Source organism: Nestor notabilis, unplaced genomic scaffold (assembly GCF_000696875.1).
Source record: "Nestor notabilis isolate BGI_N333 unplaced genomic scaffold, ASM69687v1 scaffold1808, whole genome shotgun sequence".
Classification (NCBI taxonomy): Eukaryota; Metazoa; Chordata; class Aves; order Psittaciformes; family Psittacidae; genus Nestor; species Nestor notabilis.
Window position 1 is genome coordinate 49,049 of NW_009941295.1, and position 17,175 is coordinate 66,223.

General features: G+C 36.4%; 1 protein-coding gene across 1 annotated transcript in view; it reads right to left on the minus strand.

Annotated features, from left to right (window-relative positions):
- The window catches only part of KIDINS220 (kinase D-interacting substrate, 220kDa), a 67,459-nt gene that overhangs the window by 32,056 nt on the left and 18,228 nt on the right, over positions 1–17,175 (minus strand). Inside the window, 10 exon segments of the mRNA XM_010020793.1 lie at positions 6,155–6,317; positions 9,021–9,165; positions 10,156–10,244; positions 10,401–10,644; positions 11,283–11,423; positions 12,680–12,969; positions 13,945–14,096; positions 15,040–15,205; positions 15,561–15,740; positions 17,157–17,175. The exon segment at positions 17,157–17,175 is cut by the window's right edge and continues 12 nt beyond it. Coding sequence (XP_010019095.1) covers positions 6,155–6,317; positions 9,021–9,165; positions 10,156–10,244; positions 10,401–10,644; positions 11,283–11,423; positions 12,680–12,969; positions 13,945–14,096; positions 15,040–15,205; positions 15,561–15,740; positions 17,157–17,175 — 1,589 coding nt within the window.

The window sequence follows — 17,175 nt, forward strand, 5'->3', positions numbered from 1 at the left end:
ACTTAGTGAGTAAACTTAATGAGGAAAGGGAGACAGAAGACATTCCCTCCCACACAATTAGCTTTAACAGCATGATTTTTATCAACAAGGTGGCAATATCAAATCACTGCAATCTACAGCCTTGAGCAGTGGAAAATACCAAGAAACAAAGTAAGATGACTAAAACTCAGAACCTCAAACTGAAATGAAAAACTAAGGCCTTGAGGGAAAATAAATAAATTAATTGTCTTAGATAAAGAAGACTTGAGAATCAAAAAAAAAAGAGAAAAGAAAGTATTCAAGCAAGACTGGGAGCCCCCACTGCGTGGGGAATTGGACAGTGATGACATTCGCAGCATATTCTGATGTGAGATGAGGGCTTTCCTCATCCTGTTTACTATCTTTTCTACGTTGGTACAACCTTTTTGCAATGCGATGACTAGAATCTCTGAGGATATAATACAGTAGGTATGATACAACACCTTCCTTCTTTATATTGCTTTGCTAGTAACTCCTAAAGACACTGTTGCATTTTCTGACTATTGTTGAGCACTGAACGTATTTTTGCAGAGAAATCATCAAAGATTTGTGTATTTCCTTCGTCATTGCAGATTTTCAGCCCATTACTATGTTAGCAGGCTTATAGATGAGATTGGTTTTGGCAGTATATTATGATACCTATATCCACAGTAACTTTGATCTGCAATTGACTCACAGCTACTTCCACAACCCTCTGTGAAACAGCTGTCCTGGTTATAGTCCCACATTGCACTTTCTCCCCCTGCCACACAGTTTACACGTATGTCAGAGAGTACAAGTATTATCTTCAGAAACCTTACCCACAAGTTTCTCATGAGACATCCCTATCTTTAGCTTCCTTCTTTTGTGTTCCTGAGGCAATCTTGCCTGTTATTACCTTAAATTCTAATACATTTAAATGTTCTTAGATCAAGACCTTGCTTAAGATTTCCTGAATTTCAAAATACTACACTGCCACCTTCACATGTTTATTGACTCTGTTGAGAATTCAGTTTCTTGAAACGTTTCTCTACAAAAGTCACAGTGACTTTCCCCAGTATGTCGTTTATTTAGATCTGGCACTGACATTTATTCTGGTGTCAAGGATGTTTCATTTAGTCTTCACAAGAAACCACGTTCCCATAGCTGGCTAATTTACAAGTCTGAGAAGAGTCAGTAGCAAACATTCAACAGAAACTTGCTTTAATCTGACAACTTAATTCTCTTACAAAGTCATTTACAGAAAACCTACATATTTTATTCCACTTCAGGGCTTTTAGAATTTGCTTGTTGCAACTTCTGCAAACCATTCTGGCATTACACAAAACGGACGTTAGGAAGACTCTTTACAGCAACAGGAAAGAGAATGCAGAACAACATAAATGCAGAGGAATATTAACTGTATGTCACAGTTATAAATAAAATGGTAAAAATAATTGAATAAAAGGATGGTGAGGTCGGGAATGACAATAGTGGGCTTGACCACAGAACAACCTAAATACAAAAGGTGAAAGAGAACACAATAGAAAGGTATCAGAATTAACATCTTAACTTGGCAAAGAGAGAGCCTACCTGAAAATCCTGATGATGAGAGATGACTTGAAAAGGCAACACATAAAACCACAGGAGTAAATGCTGGTATCAATACCAACTGGAAAGTTAAACCAAGCAAAGATCCAGATCAGCAAAGAGAGAGACTGGAAGTGAGAGGATAGAAGTGAGATGATACAGCAAGTGGGTTTAACAAAGAAGAAGAGTAAAGATATTTTTCTCCAGAATCCAGACTAAAAGCCAACACTGCAGACTCAGGCACTTTTTTATTTTCAAAATCTGACACAATTACAAAGCACAGGCTTGTTCTGCTCTATGAAAGAGTTACAACATAGCATCTCTACCTGTTACTAAGAGAGAAGTCTAAGCAACTCCAGTTCATAGAGATTGTTCAGACATGTGCCTCTGCCACAAACTGAACCCTAATTTTGGTTTGGGGTTTTTTTGTTTGGCTTGGTCTTTGTTTTGTTTTGTCTTTAAGACCCCGGGAAAATGTTGCCAGCATAACATTCAGTAGGTTTTCCAATCTCTGCATAGCATGATACAGTAAAGATACACTACTCCCGACAGAACTGGTCTCATACTTTCCCCAACAATCCTTCACAATAAGAATACATTAGTTAGCTTTTTTTTAAGTAACAAATTGAGGCATAGAGATATGGGTATATTTATTTAGTAACCAAACTGAGATACCAATTTTTTTTTTCCAGAGTACTCCACCAACTGAAAGCAGAGCTCTCATTAGCTTCAGATACAGCTGAAGTAAGAGCATTTACTAGTACCAGCCTACAGAACCATAAGCTGTATACCACCTCCCAACAGAGGCACAAATACTCTCCAAGCAAAAAGGTATAACAGAGGTGACTAGCACAGCATTCCACAAACTCTGATGAACAGTTCTAGAGCAGCTTACAATTATTTTAGTTTTCCTATTGCATTCTTTTCAACTGCAACAGACAACACTGAGATGTGTCAGAAAAGAGCCCTCCCCATTACTCCATAGCCTGTCTAAACAGTTTGCAAAATTAAATTCTGGGCAGCACAACATGGGAATCTCATGGAGGCAAAATAGCATATGCTCATATAAATCATAATGCATACACAGAGGGAAATAACTGCAGAGGCTACTTTTATTCTTTAATTTCTTAATGCTTGACTACTCAATTCTTTTCATTTTACTATACTTTTGTATGTTGTGGAGGAATTGCTTATTCTTTAAAATACTAAAAACCAAAGCATCTAGTGAAAGAGATCACTAACGTGAAATATGAATAGAGAACATGCTAAGACAAACAAGCGAACGCAAGCTGTCAGTTAGGCTGGACAGTCATTCTGCTGGTGCCACCTGCCGGCACAACACCACGATACACACAGGTACCACGCTTCACTCTCACGCTGAATCACACTGCCTACAGTATCAGCAGTATTGGTGGTAAAGAGCTGGTTATAATCTGCCTTCAAAGATACAGCAGTGAAACAACATGGAGTTTAATATCACTTCAGTGCACACACAGATTATCTACCGTAACTCTTCAGCTGAAAGTACCAGTAACAGAACAATCCATTGTGTTAAACCTCTGCCCCGCACAGTCAGCGGTTAAGAGCACAACAGTGTTCCCACTGCAAGATTCCGAAGTTTTTTAGCACATGGGATTTTACCAGTTGTGAAAGTAACTCTAATATCAAAACATTCTCCTTATATAGAGAATGGGATCAGGTGTGAAACTCCTACACTTAACGCAGAACCTACAAGATTCCTTTCATCCAAGGGAGATGTCCAAGCAGACCTCTCCCCCCGATTCACTTTAAAGTTCAGAAATGCAGCAAAACCAAAGAAGAATTTGCACTGGCACAATAAAGAGTAGTTTGTCACAAGCTATTCAATACTAGGAAATTATATTCTTATTCCTGTGCTAAAGTACCAAAATACATACACATAAAAAAATCCTTGCAGAATAAAAGGCAGGGAAGAAGAAGCACAAACTCAGTATAGGAACAGAAGCTATAAAGGTATCAAAATCTGCTATCTATTTATGAGACTCCAAAAGGGAAAGCTGCTTTATAAAGTAGAAAACAGAATCTGAAGTTTTAAAGGAGGAACTACAGTAAATAACTCTACTTTAAACTGATAGAGAAACAAATATTCAAGCCAGGTGACTTCAAATAGTTGTAGATAAAAAGAATAATAATGACACAGAAAGGATTATTTTTGATAAAACAGAATTTTTAGAGCATTAGGTAATCCTAGAGAAGAGTTCACAGACCTTTTCATATTCAGCATACGGTAAAGATCATAACCCAAATCACCACAGATGAGATTTCAGCTGTCACTACATCAACAGTTATGTATTTAGCTCCTCACACAGGTCAACGCAAGTGGCTGAGAGACATCAACTCTCTTCCTGAGCACGAGGCAATGTTGTTATTATTATTAACCTTTTTACTTTTATAGTTAAGTAATCAAAGAAACTCGGTCTTGTAGCTTTATCTTTTCCATATCAAATGATGCTGGTGGTATTTTTGGTAAAGAAAGACTCCTGAATACTGGTCCTCTTTTCCTTTTCCTTGTTTTCCTGGTATTTCAGGCAGAATACAAACAGCTTTACTTAAAAGATCATCACCTTCCTTTCCCCAATATAAAGTACAAGTTCTTCACTGTTTCTTCACATTACAGATCCTAGTTTTATAACATAAATAGATAAATATATTTATACATATATAACCTGTCAATTACGAATTGGCACTCCACTCAAGTGGCTACATTGCTTCCAAAACACAACCTGCATAGCAAGAGACCCAACAACATAGCAGGAGTCATGGATCTCCTCCACACCTGAACTAACAAACCCTGACACACTCCATTTGGCACGGAGTATCAACAGCTCAAGTGTCTGTAGTAACAACAAATAATCCAGAACCTAAATAAATCATTCACATTCAATTGTCCTTTCCTTCTCCTCATGTTAGTTTACTGAAGATTTAACATTAGTTCATACTGGAATACCTAGTACCCATTTATGAGAACAAAACTGGTCTCTAATATCTCCTTTGGTTTATCGGAAAACATAAATGTTGTTATGACTTGAAAATAGCTTTGGACTTTGATCACTCTAAAGAAATGTATTACTGTTGATGCTAATAATCAAAAGGCTGTAATCAGTTTGTTCAATAAATACTGAAAATACAAAATTGTGAAATATGCCATATGGCAAATCTAAATAAAGAGAAGTGAGAAATATCTACAGCAAGGGTACGGAAGGCATGACAGGAAAGGGAATCCCTGACGATTCTGAATTATTGTATTTACCTGATCACATAAGCATTTCTGACAATAGCTGTCTAAACCCACCATGGAGAGGTGGGTTCCCATTACTTTATATGTAATTTCACAGGTATCTTACACTCAAAGGAAAAAAACAAAAGCCCAGAATTCTCTAGAGGAAAGTGTTTTCTAATCATGCACTTATTTATCTCTGAAGTTTGATTTTTCAGAAACAAACCTCCCAGCTTGAAGCCACTTCAGTCTTTGTATGTTATGAAGGAATTGCTTATTCTTTGAAATATTGAAAACCAAAGCATCTAGTGAAAGAGATCACTAACATGAAATATGAATAGAGAACCTGCTAAGGCAAACAAGCAGACAGAAGCTGTCTTTGCCCTCTTTGTCTATCTTCAATCCTCAGCCTCATCATTCCCACTCCACCCGAGTCCCTCTAACTTCTGGGTTCTCTGTGTTCAGCTCCTAATCTCACTTCGACTTTTGTAATACAACCAAATTCATCCATCTTTCCCAATCAATCCTAATTGTATTTTCAACACTTCAACCATTTCTATTCCATCTCAGACCCTCATCCAGTTCATCTTCTCCTATTCCATAACTATTAATGTAGGTCACCTTCCCAGAATTTTCTGTCCAAGTTCATTCTCCTCTCCATTCTTTCCCAAGACCCTGCAAAGTCTCAAGATTTTCTGGTAACTTGTTCAATCAATTCCAGTCTTTCCTCTTTACCTCAGCTGTTCTTTTCATCTGATCTGTTATTTCAAACCCTTCTTTTCTCTCACTGACTTCCATTCTCTGATTCCGCTTTCTTCCTACAGACCCAACTCGCAGTCACATTCTTTCTCTTGCATCCCTCCCACTGCCATCAAAACACTTCACATAATCCAGAAGTCCTTTCTTACAAGCAGCCTGGTTCTGGTGAGGCATGTTCATTTGTTCATTGGCAGCACAAGGACCATCTGCAATGCTCGAATAGCTCTGTTGGACAGCAACTTGTATCAGCAATGGGAGAAAGACACGCTTCACTTCAATATTCCATAACTGCAGCAAAAGGCACTGCCATAGCCCCAAGCACACTTGCTATGCACCAAAATTATCTCAAGAGACAGAAACACTGTCTGTGGAAGACTTCAGCACCCATTCACATGTGGGGCAATAAATAGTAATGAAAGTAATTTAGAAGTTTCCAAAATTAATGGAAGAGATTGTGGCAAATTTTGATTATAACCTAGTAGCTGTTTGAAAGCCATGTTATTGTAATAATCATTATTAATGATCACTATTTTAATCATTGAAAGTGAATACCATTGCCAGAATAACACCTACCTCTCATAGATGGTTTTTAAAGTCAGCTGATCTGGAACACCTTCAGTCTCTTCAAGATGCAGTATGAGCCATGATGTTCTATACGGCCACTGCTCTGTGAGATTGATCCAACTAGCCAGTCTATCCCAATTGAACGTGATCTGATTAGCTCTCAGTAAACGACCTAATATAAGAGAGAAGGAGGGAAGAAACACAGGAATTTCTTTTTCCATTATGAAAAATCTCCCCTACCAAGTAACAGCCGTGTAAGTGCTTTAACCTGATCTCTGAACTTTTTGGTATTGTATTTTTAGCTCACTAAGTTCAAAATCATCCCAAGTCACATCTAAAAATATCGTTTCACAACTGAATAAAAATTTTTGCAAACACTGGTCAGAACACAACTCTCCAAAACTGTCAACTTCAGCTCCAGGTTAAACACTTACTTCTACCATCCTGTTAAAAGTGAACCTTAAGTTACTTTAACAAAACTCAATAGAGAATTTCACAGAGCATTAATTTCTCAATCTAAACACAAAAATCATGCTAATCCTGTGAAAGATTTTCTGTGCACTGGCATACGAAATACGGTCAAAATAAGTTAAGCATACAACTGCCATCTTCAATAGCCAATAAAGTATAAAGTAAAATTTGTAACTATGTAAACAAAAGACTGTTTTAAGTTAATAAGGCAAACTACAGATTAAAAATAAAGCTGATTTTAAAAAACAGAAAAAGTTAATGCTACAGTTTATGCATTTCAAGTTTCAGCAAATTTTCTAGAATTGCATTATTAATACTGGTGTTGATGTGCAACTTACAGCCTGAAGGCTCTGCTCATGAAGCTGTTCATGAAACCACCATATATAACCACAGATTGTAGTACACTAAGAGTGTTCTTGCAGGGATTGGTTTGTTTATACAACTAACAATTTGTGATTTTGTTACAGTTTCACATCTGCATTATAATCTGGCAAGACCAGACATTTCATGCTACAAATTCTAATGCCAATGCTACAACACTGCACATTTATTTAAAAGATTAGCTCAGAATTTTAGAGCTGTTGTTGCATACGAATGATTACACAAAAAAAGAAAAGGCAAGGGAAAATGGGGAAAATGACATATTAACACTCCTGTATCAATTACGCTAGCATTAGTTAATGGAATAAAAAATAACTGATGGGTTATTTTTACTTAATTTAGAACAGCCTTTACATTTAATTCTTCATAACCTCAGTGAAGATGTATTAGGACAATCCGAACTGTGCAAGCATTTGGAACAGAACTGCAGAGACAGCCAACCCCTCTCTGTGTGACGCACGCTGAACCTCAGCTCAGACATGCAACTATATTCTGGTATCATACTTCCTAAAGATATGATCACCTAGGCACTATATCAGACCTGAACCAATTGCACCTACCTGTGACATGCTGGAAGTAAGTACTTCCAAATGAAAAAGCTGGTCAATGGACGCAGCATTGATATTGCTGTAGCACATTTCTGCCACCAAATGGATCAGCAAGTTCAGTTTTGGCCTGTACTATTACTCTGTGCATCTACTGGTAAAGCAAACACCCTACATGCAACCAGTCTTCTTAGCTCCGGTATGTGCTGTGCAATAGAGATGGGTTGATTTCTGAGCTGCACCCAAAGCACACAACATGGCTACAATCACTCAGTGAGGAACTTAATGCCAAATCTGTTGAACTCATCCTTGATACGCCTGCAGGCAACTGTGATACTTCTGTGTCTGTGAAAGTTTTCTTCCATCACAGTGAAAAAGTGTTTCACTACCATCTGGTGAATAACGGCAGTTTTCTACAAGGGGACCCACCCTAATCATAAACATTCAGAATACAAAGCCTGAAACAGAAAAAAACGAAGTTTAATCCTTTTGAGTTAAGGATACTGAAATTAAGCTCAAGCTTTTGACAGGATGGTTCTTTACTGGTTAAAGCCAGTTCTGAGTAAATGTCCAAGCCGCGCAGAAACCTCACTCTGTACAATAGCAACCGCTTATGTTAAAGCTTCAGAACACAAGGAAGAACAATATTCTCTTTTGTTATTCCAGCCCCTGGTGATTCATTGCTTGCTTTCTATTAGTACTTGATGAATTTTACTTTTCAGGTATTTAATTGTTTCTGAATCCATGCAAGTTCCCTACATCCACATGATACTGTTGGAGAGTTATGCACTTCAGTGTATACAGTGTGAAAAGTTACTCAATTCTTTTGTTCTGACAGGCTATTCGGTGCCTTTATTGTCTGTAATAGAAAAGACAGTAATAAACATTCCCCATTCACTTCCTACATGAAACATGTTTTTATTAGGCTTTCGTAACTCCTTTGCCAATTGTTTCCAGTTTTCAAACCTCAAAGACTCTAATGTCTTGATTACGTTTTGTTGAAGGAGAAGAGGTCATAAAATGCTATCATGAGCTCCAGACAATCATTTAGGGGAAAAAGAACTCCAGATATCCACAGCAAACATGTAAAGGATACATACCTGGGTTTGCCTTGCAGTTTACCTTTTAAGACACCGGCACCAGAAGCTTTGTTCACATCAGAGTATTACAAACTTGAAAAAGGTATATAATTATTTCATTTCAAAATTAAAAATACAAAACTTCCTAAAAATGTAGACTAGAATCATTTGCCTCCCAGCTGAAGGCAAAGAAACAACAAAGAAATATTTTTTTATTTCTACATAGAATAGTCTGTAACTTTGCTTGCACTCTAGAATAGACTTTGTTTCAGAATGATTTTGAAAAAACACATGGACTGACTTTAGTTAAATTCAGTTTACACACTAAAAAGTCTCGAGTATAACTACAAGCAAACAAAACACAATACTGTTTACTGTACACAAATATGCCACACTTACCTGTCACTGAAACAATATTTAGCAACCTTCTCATGGTCTGAGGACTGATATCACTGAACCAATCCTCTGTAACCAACAGCTTGGTCAAATCAAAAGACATCTGGCGGGTAATGGTACGTTGTATCTGGCGTCTTCGGTAAGTATCCTGATAATGACACAAAAAGGCAAGGAATTCTGATTGGTATCAAAGCCTTTAATGTATTTGAAATACTTCAATTTTACTTGATTATAAAGTTAGAACCTTTGTGAGACTATGTATCTGTGAGGCTGACATTTATACCGTAAAAATATTTATCAAAACTGAATTTTGATTTAGCAGTGCAAGAGTTGAACATGATTTCCATGTAAGCCAAGAACTGGGAAGAGTTACAAGTTTTACTTCTATGCCAACTCTGAGAGGGCAAAATAGAGCAACACAGTGAGATATTTTGCATAAAAGTTACTAATTTCAGCACTGCAATCACTGTTTCCTACTGTCTCTATAAGAAGTTAATGCCATTCATTTACTAATTACATCCTAAAATTAAAGTAAATATCAGGTTCCTCCTCTACAGAACTCTCCAAGTCTCTACCTGTCGCAGCTCAAAAACCTCAGGATCTTCAGACTCTGCATTGCTTTTTACTACTTCCTAGATATCTTTTATTCAACCACATTCTGATTTTACATAAAGATGGGAAAACAGAAAAGAAAGCAGAAAAGAAAGTGTGGTGGACATGTTGTAGTAAAAGTCTAGTACTGTAATATTCTAAATTCCTTGATTTGCTCAATTACTGCCCCTTGTAGATAGATCCTGTGACCAAGTGACACCAGGCTTACACACAAAAATCCAAAATATACATTGATAAATAGATAGATCACAGCTACTGCCAGTATGCTGTACCATCTCTTTCACAGAGAGCTGAATTTAAGTATTTGTGGAAAAGCGCACTGGTGAGGAGTGCTTTTTCCTCTTTGACAGAGCACCAGTCTACTGATTTAAGAATGTACCATTCCTACATGGATCATTTACAATAATTTTGTAAGAATCATTTGACAATTCTTCAGAGCTGACATAATTAAAAACATGAAAGAAAATAATAGAAAAGAAACAAAGGTGTTACCAGTATCTCCATCTAGTCTAAAAAGCTTTCTCACCCGCCTATTGAGAGCAGTTTTGCTACCAAGCTTGCTCATTTCTCCAAGACTGTTCTGAGAAACTCTCCTGTCAACCTCTTCATGTAATCCTATGGAAAGGAAAACGAAAGGCAGGCATTTTTCTCCACTCATATACATTCGACTGACTTATAAAAATAACATTAAGGAGCTACCAATTATCTAAATAGTTTGTTCCAAACCCAGGTATTTGGAACATTGGTTTTGTAACTCCTGCATAACCTTACCTGCACTGTCTGTATAAGGAATATCTCCGTTCGTTGTCGAAGCTACCATCAGTTTTTTTGCATTACTAAGCCCCCTGCTATTCAGAAAAACAGGCAAATGGACTATGTTTCGCATGTAATCATGTCCATTTATGTTTGAATCACGTAGAACACTGTTGAGATTCTGGTTAATAGCCTTTATAATAATGTGTGGGTCACTTGCAAAAATAGCAATAAATGGGCCTTTTGAAAACAAGACTCGCACCTGGAAGGAAGTAAACAGTACACCTCGTTAATAATAGTTAATAATAGTAACTGTGGATCATTTGAACATCTGACTCGGCATTTTATATTCACTCAGCTCAAGTTACAAACTTGAGAGGACAGGAGATGTATAGACAAGTCAGTTTCTTCAGTATGAGGTATCTAGGAACTTACCCACAACTAGAAATAAGTATACTTGACAAATTAGCAGTAGTAGCTACAATGGAAGTCATCACCAAGAAGGTATCGTGCAGTTATGTCCCGGCTCCCCTCAATATTTAGCATTTAAGTATTTTTCATCTGAAGTAATTCAAAACTAAATACAAAAACCTCTACAAACATCCTAAGTTTGTTGCAAAGGAATATTACTCTGCAATAATTTACATTGATTACTTCAAAACTTGTCACAGGTATCAACAGGTACAGCCCTACTGGGATTTAATTTTCAACTTTAAAAACCCATTGCTCTTAGTACTACAGTTATGACAATGTACACAAACATTAAAAGACTACAACACATAGCATCTGTATACATGCCTTCTTCCTATGGAAAATATACAACACTGTGTATTTGAGCTCATCTATGGAAGAGATCATACACATGATCCAGAGATCATTTTTATACAATGATCAACTCACAGTATCAAGCATCTGTAAAACTTTATCCTGTTCACAAGCATCCAATCCATCAATAATTACAACAAGTCTTGTTTGGTTCTGAGTGAAGCTGTCAATAGTTTTTGCCATTCTGGCCATCAGTTCCACTTCACATTTCAAAACCTGTAAAAATGAAAAGCAAAGAAGGAAAAGACATCTCTATAATGCTCACAAAAATATATACAGTTCCTTTTGCAGATTGCTACTTATTCCAAAAATACTTCAGTAAGATTACAAAAATAAACACACATAAATACCCAAACTGAAAGCCCTAAAATGTCACTTCCAGAATTTTAATTTCCTGTTTGCACAGAAGTGTATGACATATTCCACTTTAATGTAACAAACTATCCTTATTTAGATTCTATTACAATGTTAGTTAAAAATAAAGTAATATGCACTGTAAATCAGTATTTCAAGAGTAAACAAAGGGCTATTTGTAGCTTCAGCTAATCCACTTACATGTAACAACTACCCTTAACATAGAAACAAAGGAGGAATGCACCTGTCCTAATTACAGCAACTAACATGTAGACATTAAAATCCCACCTATTCGCTGCTAGATTGATCTTGAATATGCACATTAAGATGACATAAGTCATATGAATAACTCTCCACAAATACCCATGTCTCTCCTTTCATTGCAAAGGGTAAACCTAACTCCTAAACAGCTGAAATTATGTCAGATAAGTGTCACTCAAAAGATGACTGTCAGAAATACAGTAGCAAGATACAAATACTATCTTCTGTGCTACAAAAATACGTGCATAACATACTCTTATACAACGTATTAGCTGTAATCTACAGAGGTAATCATCATGAAGGGCTGAGAGAGTTGGGCTTGTTCAGCCTGGAGAAGACTCAGACGAGACCTTAGAGCAGCCTTCCACTACCTAAAACGGGCCTACAAGAAAGCTGAAGAAGGACTTTTTACAAGGCACATAGACACAGGACAAGGGAGAATGGCTTTAAGCTGACAGAGGGGAGGTTTAGATTAGACATTAGGAAAACAAATTCTTCACTGTGAGGGTGGTGAGGCACTGGCACAGGTTGGCCAAAGAAGTTGTGGGTGCCCCATCCCTGGAAGTGTTCAAGACCAGGCTTGACAGGGCCTTGAGCAATCCAGTCTACTGGAAGGTGTCCCTGCCCACAAGAGGGTGGGGGTGGAACTGGAAGATCTTTTAGGTCCCTTACAACCCAAACTGTTCTAGCATGCTGAAGTTTATTTTCAAATAGAAGTGCTCCCTCCAGTAAAACCTCACCAAGGCTCATTCTAATGCTGTAAGACTTGGCCTGATCAAATAAATGGTGCCCCATCTTGAGAAGGGGTTTGAAGTTTGTTTCAATTCTTTTAATGGCCAATGCATATAAATACTTACCTTCATGAACCCCTCACTTTTCAACTTGTGAAGCTTGGAGGCAGCGTTGTGAAGACGTTTTCTTTGAGAATTCAAAACTGAATCCATCACTTGCCACCACGTGCGACAATTCAAGATAAAGGCCAAACCAACAACACAGGTAACCGTTATAAGAATAACGTTCACAGTCATGTTGGCTGGTTCTACATTAAAAATTGCCAGCAAGGCAATTGCAGAAACAACACAGGACAAGATGAATAGGAAAATCACAAAGGATGGGAGACAGCAAGTTTTCTTCCATTTCTTTTTACCTAGGAAACAAGAATTTGCTATTAAAATGAATGTAAAATGTAATATCAGGTGAGTACAAAATCTATTAATTTACATACTTCTCATAAAAAACTAACTTGCACAAAAAGTCACTGCAGTATAACCAACGAGTCACAAACATGTGGAAAAAAACAGTTTAAATTTTCCAATATTCTTGGAAAACCTGAAGCTGATATATTCCCTAAATCTTCAGTTTACATCCATCATTTCAGGAAATCCATACCAGAAGGAAATGATCTTTATTAAACAGATTTCAATCAGTAGTATCACCCCTTTTGTCGTATCTCAGTAAGTGTATTTATCCAAGGCCAGAGAAGCTGAACTCAAAGTAGAAATAAGCCCTCTATGAATTGAAAGTTACCCTCAAGAACTCCCTTTCTTCACAGTATCATACTGTGTTCTGCATATTTTTTAAAAAATCTACAGACAGGACAGAAGAAAAAAGTTTTTTCCATTTGGATCAAGTAGGAATATTTCATCCCATCTGATCAGCACTGATCACAGCAGTTTATGGCTTCGGAGCAACATGTGCTATACATTTATTATTTCCAAGAATAATAAGTAGATACTCATAAAAGCATTGAATTAAAATACAATAAACAAAACTTGCCTTAGTAATACATAAAAGCATTTCCCTTTATCTGACTCAGATGCAATTGCTACGAAAAAATACCATGCTGCACCTAAAAGGATGCTATATAAATATGCATGTCCATTGACACTTCTGAAAACTACACTTCACAGAAGATATTCTTTGATTATATTAATAAAATCAAGATGAAGAAAGAAAACAGGGCATTTTTATCTCCAAAACAATACAAGGAGCTTCCCCTTCTGTATAAATTTCTGCATGGCTACAACAGTTTCTAACAAGAGCTTATAATGTGGCAAACAGAACCTTTGATAACAGTGCATTGACATGGAATAATTGGAAATGTCACTCAGGTAATAAAAACCTTGTGTATCTTCTGTCTTGAAAACTCGAAATAGCCTTGTTGCTAAGAAACCAAATTCCCTTTCGCAGGCATCAGAGAGGGTAGCAATCATCTCAGCCAATGAAGTTTCTCCACCTACACTGGACAGTCTATTGTAGTCCGTGAACAAAAATCTGAGATAGAGAAAAACCATGTTTTTGTATACTTCAGAAAGCTTTAAATATTTTCTAGCAACCAAAACAAAAATATTCCCACATCTCTGCAGCTGAAAAATTTTTCAAGTGGCACAAAATGTAAAATACTTAAATATTTATTTCTTTTTTTAACTTTTACATGGAATTTAAGTATTTATTTCTAAACTTTACATGGAATTTAAATATTTCTTTATTTCTTTTTGTTATCAACCTCCCCTCTTTGCCCCACTTGCTATTATAAGACTTGATTTCTTAACAAGGTAACGATCACCACATCACTAACAGCATCTCAAACAGCAGCAAAAACATACAAATATCTTTATGATGCCAAACATAATATTGACAAGTATTTTTAAAACTCCATCACAAGCTATTTTCAAATATTTATTCAGGATTAAAAAAAAAAACAAAAAAAAAACCCCAGAACAAGATCACATAATAGCATGAGGCTAAAATACAAGTCTCTAAACAAGAGGCGCAAACAAAACTATAAAACACATGGCGTAACTTTTCTTGCTTTTAGGTAAGCTAGAAGCTTTAAGCAGTCTGATGCTCTGCTTAGGAAAAAAGCAAAAAAAGACATCAACAGAAGTAATCAGTGAAACAAGCTTTAAACTTAATACATGGTAAGCTGTAGCAGAAAACCGAATTCTTATTTTGTCTGTTACATATATTTATTAGTATGACAGTCAAAACCCCTAATACTGAAAAGAAGCAGCTTTCAACAACTTTGCCACAGGGTAGTGAAAACACCCCTAGTTCTTCACTCCTAAAAATTTAACTACATGCTCTCCCAATGCTACTGTTTTTTAAACAGAAATCTCAACTGCTTTCATAGGAAGATAAACACACACATTAATAGTAAAAGTATCAGAGTGAACCTGAATTATTCATTCAAGAGTAAATAAATGAAATAACTAACCTGACAGGTAAAGCTTTAGTGGTTTGCTCTGGTAATTCTGGTGGGTTCACAAACATGAGTTTGAGAAGCAACTCTAAATATCCAATATGTCTTGCCAACCTCGCACTTAACACCCAGGCCCAGTTCCATCTCTCACCTTCTCTCCGGCCACCAAAGTAAATTACAGCTAAAAATAAGAAATGGCTATGTTTTAGTCAATGTTCACAACTGATGAACTATGAAGTTTGAACAGAAAAGGTATGGACTTGTGTAAAAAGAGCTGAATGAATTTTTAATAGTTAAAGCTAAAAATGAGAATGGTAAGAGTAACATAATGGAGTTAATATACAAAAATCGGCTGTTCTCAAGAATGCCCTCTCAACAAATTACATGCAAAACAAGGAAAGGGAGTGAAGCGGTCCTATTTTCTATAAAAACTTCTAGGATTATTTTTTCTGAATCACAAAACATGTCTACAAAACAATACTGAACTACAAAACTAAATGAAAACTTTCACAAATTTCACATAAAATAAGACTTACTAAAGAAAATGTAGAGAACCGCTAATAAGCTGAGTGACACCGCTATTCCAAGCTTTGCATCCACTGTGAAAGCAAGCAATAAACCCAAACCTCCACACAGCATAAGTGTGAGGAATACAATAAGCCAGGAGAACTGAAACAAAGGTTCAATCTGCTGTCCTGCAAAAGTCTTCATTTCATCTAAAATAAAAAGACAAAGACCACTTAACATGTGAAATCTTTCTAGAACAGAAAGCAAAAAGGGTATTATAATGATCATCTTTGAAATGAAACACTTTTTCACTAAACTGTACAACTTTTCCCCATTACTGATTAAAAAAACCCCAACCAAACAAAAAGACAATGATGCTCGAATTCTTCTTCACACATTAGTTCAAAACTCTAAGTTTTCATTCATGCAATGAATGAAACCATTCAAATACATAATACTTGCTTGCACTGCTTGCTGCAGGTTTTCTGCTTTGAAAGCGTATTAAAAGTCATGCCATTTCCTACCCTCCTTCAGAAGTTTAAAACATGTTTTATGACCCCAAGAAAAATAAATCCACCGTATCTGTCAAAAAGCCACACCAACCCCCAAAGCCTCCATCACTGAAATCTGGACCATGTTCCTCAAATAATCAGATATAACAGAAGAATGTAAAGGCCTCAGTGTTTATTTCCATTTGCTGATTCACAATTAGGAATTCCTGAAGAAACGTATCTAGGATCTATTGCATAAGAAACATTAAACACACAATCCGGAACAAAAGGATGAATGAGGAACAGGAACAAAATAGTGAAATAGGCACTTTAAAAATGTAAGAGCTCTTCAACAATAAACATTAAAAATGCACACCACTTCTAGTTTATGACATGGGGCATGAGGTGAACAAAATAAAAGCAGAGACCCCATTCTGACTAACACAGAAGCTTTTAAAAACACAGAAATCACAGAAGGTAAGACTGCATCAAGACTGCTTTAAGTATTTCGTATTATACTGTAACATGTCAGAAAAATAACCTTCTTTAGAAAAAGCTAAAGCTGTAAATAAGATGCCTATTTCCACTGTGAAAAATATTGACTCTCTTCATTTACTGCATTTGCCTTCCTGTCATTTCAGAAAGTTCAAAAAGCTCAAACTAAACAAGGGGAAAGGGGAAGAAAACTGGGCACAGCCAAATACACTGCAGAGAAAAAAAAATGTCAATAACATTAAAACATTCTTAAACATTAGATAGATACATATATGAGACACATAGGAGGCACAATAAATAAATACTTCAGCAAAACAGATCTGATCCTGATCTGACACACAAACACCCCCAGCATGGCACATTTCAGCAGCATGCTTTTAGCAGTACCTAAAGGGTAGATTCATTGCTGCAGGAAGCCCAGAAGACAATAGACAGCAATACTTAAAGACTGTCTTGACATTGAATAAATGAACAAAGCACCCTATGGATGAACTGACCACACTGCAATTTAAATCCTTTCATTAAAGAAACAGAGACTAGATACAACATTACATGGACCTACGTCTGTTGCAAAAACTAGTAATTCCCATGTGTTGCTTTTCATAGATAAATTCTAACCTACAGAAAATCAACTTTTACCTTCCAGTTTCTTCAGCAG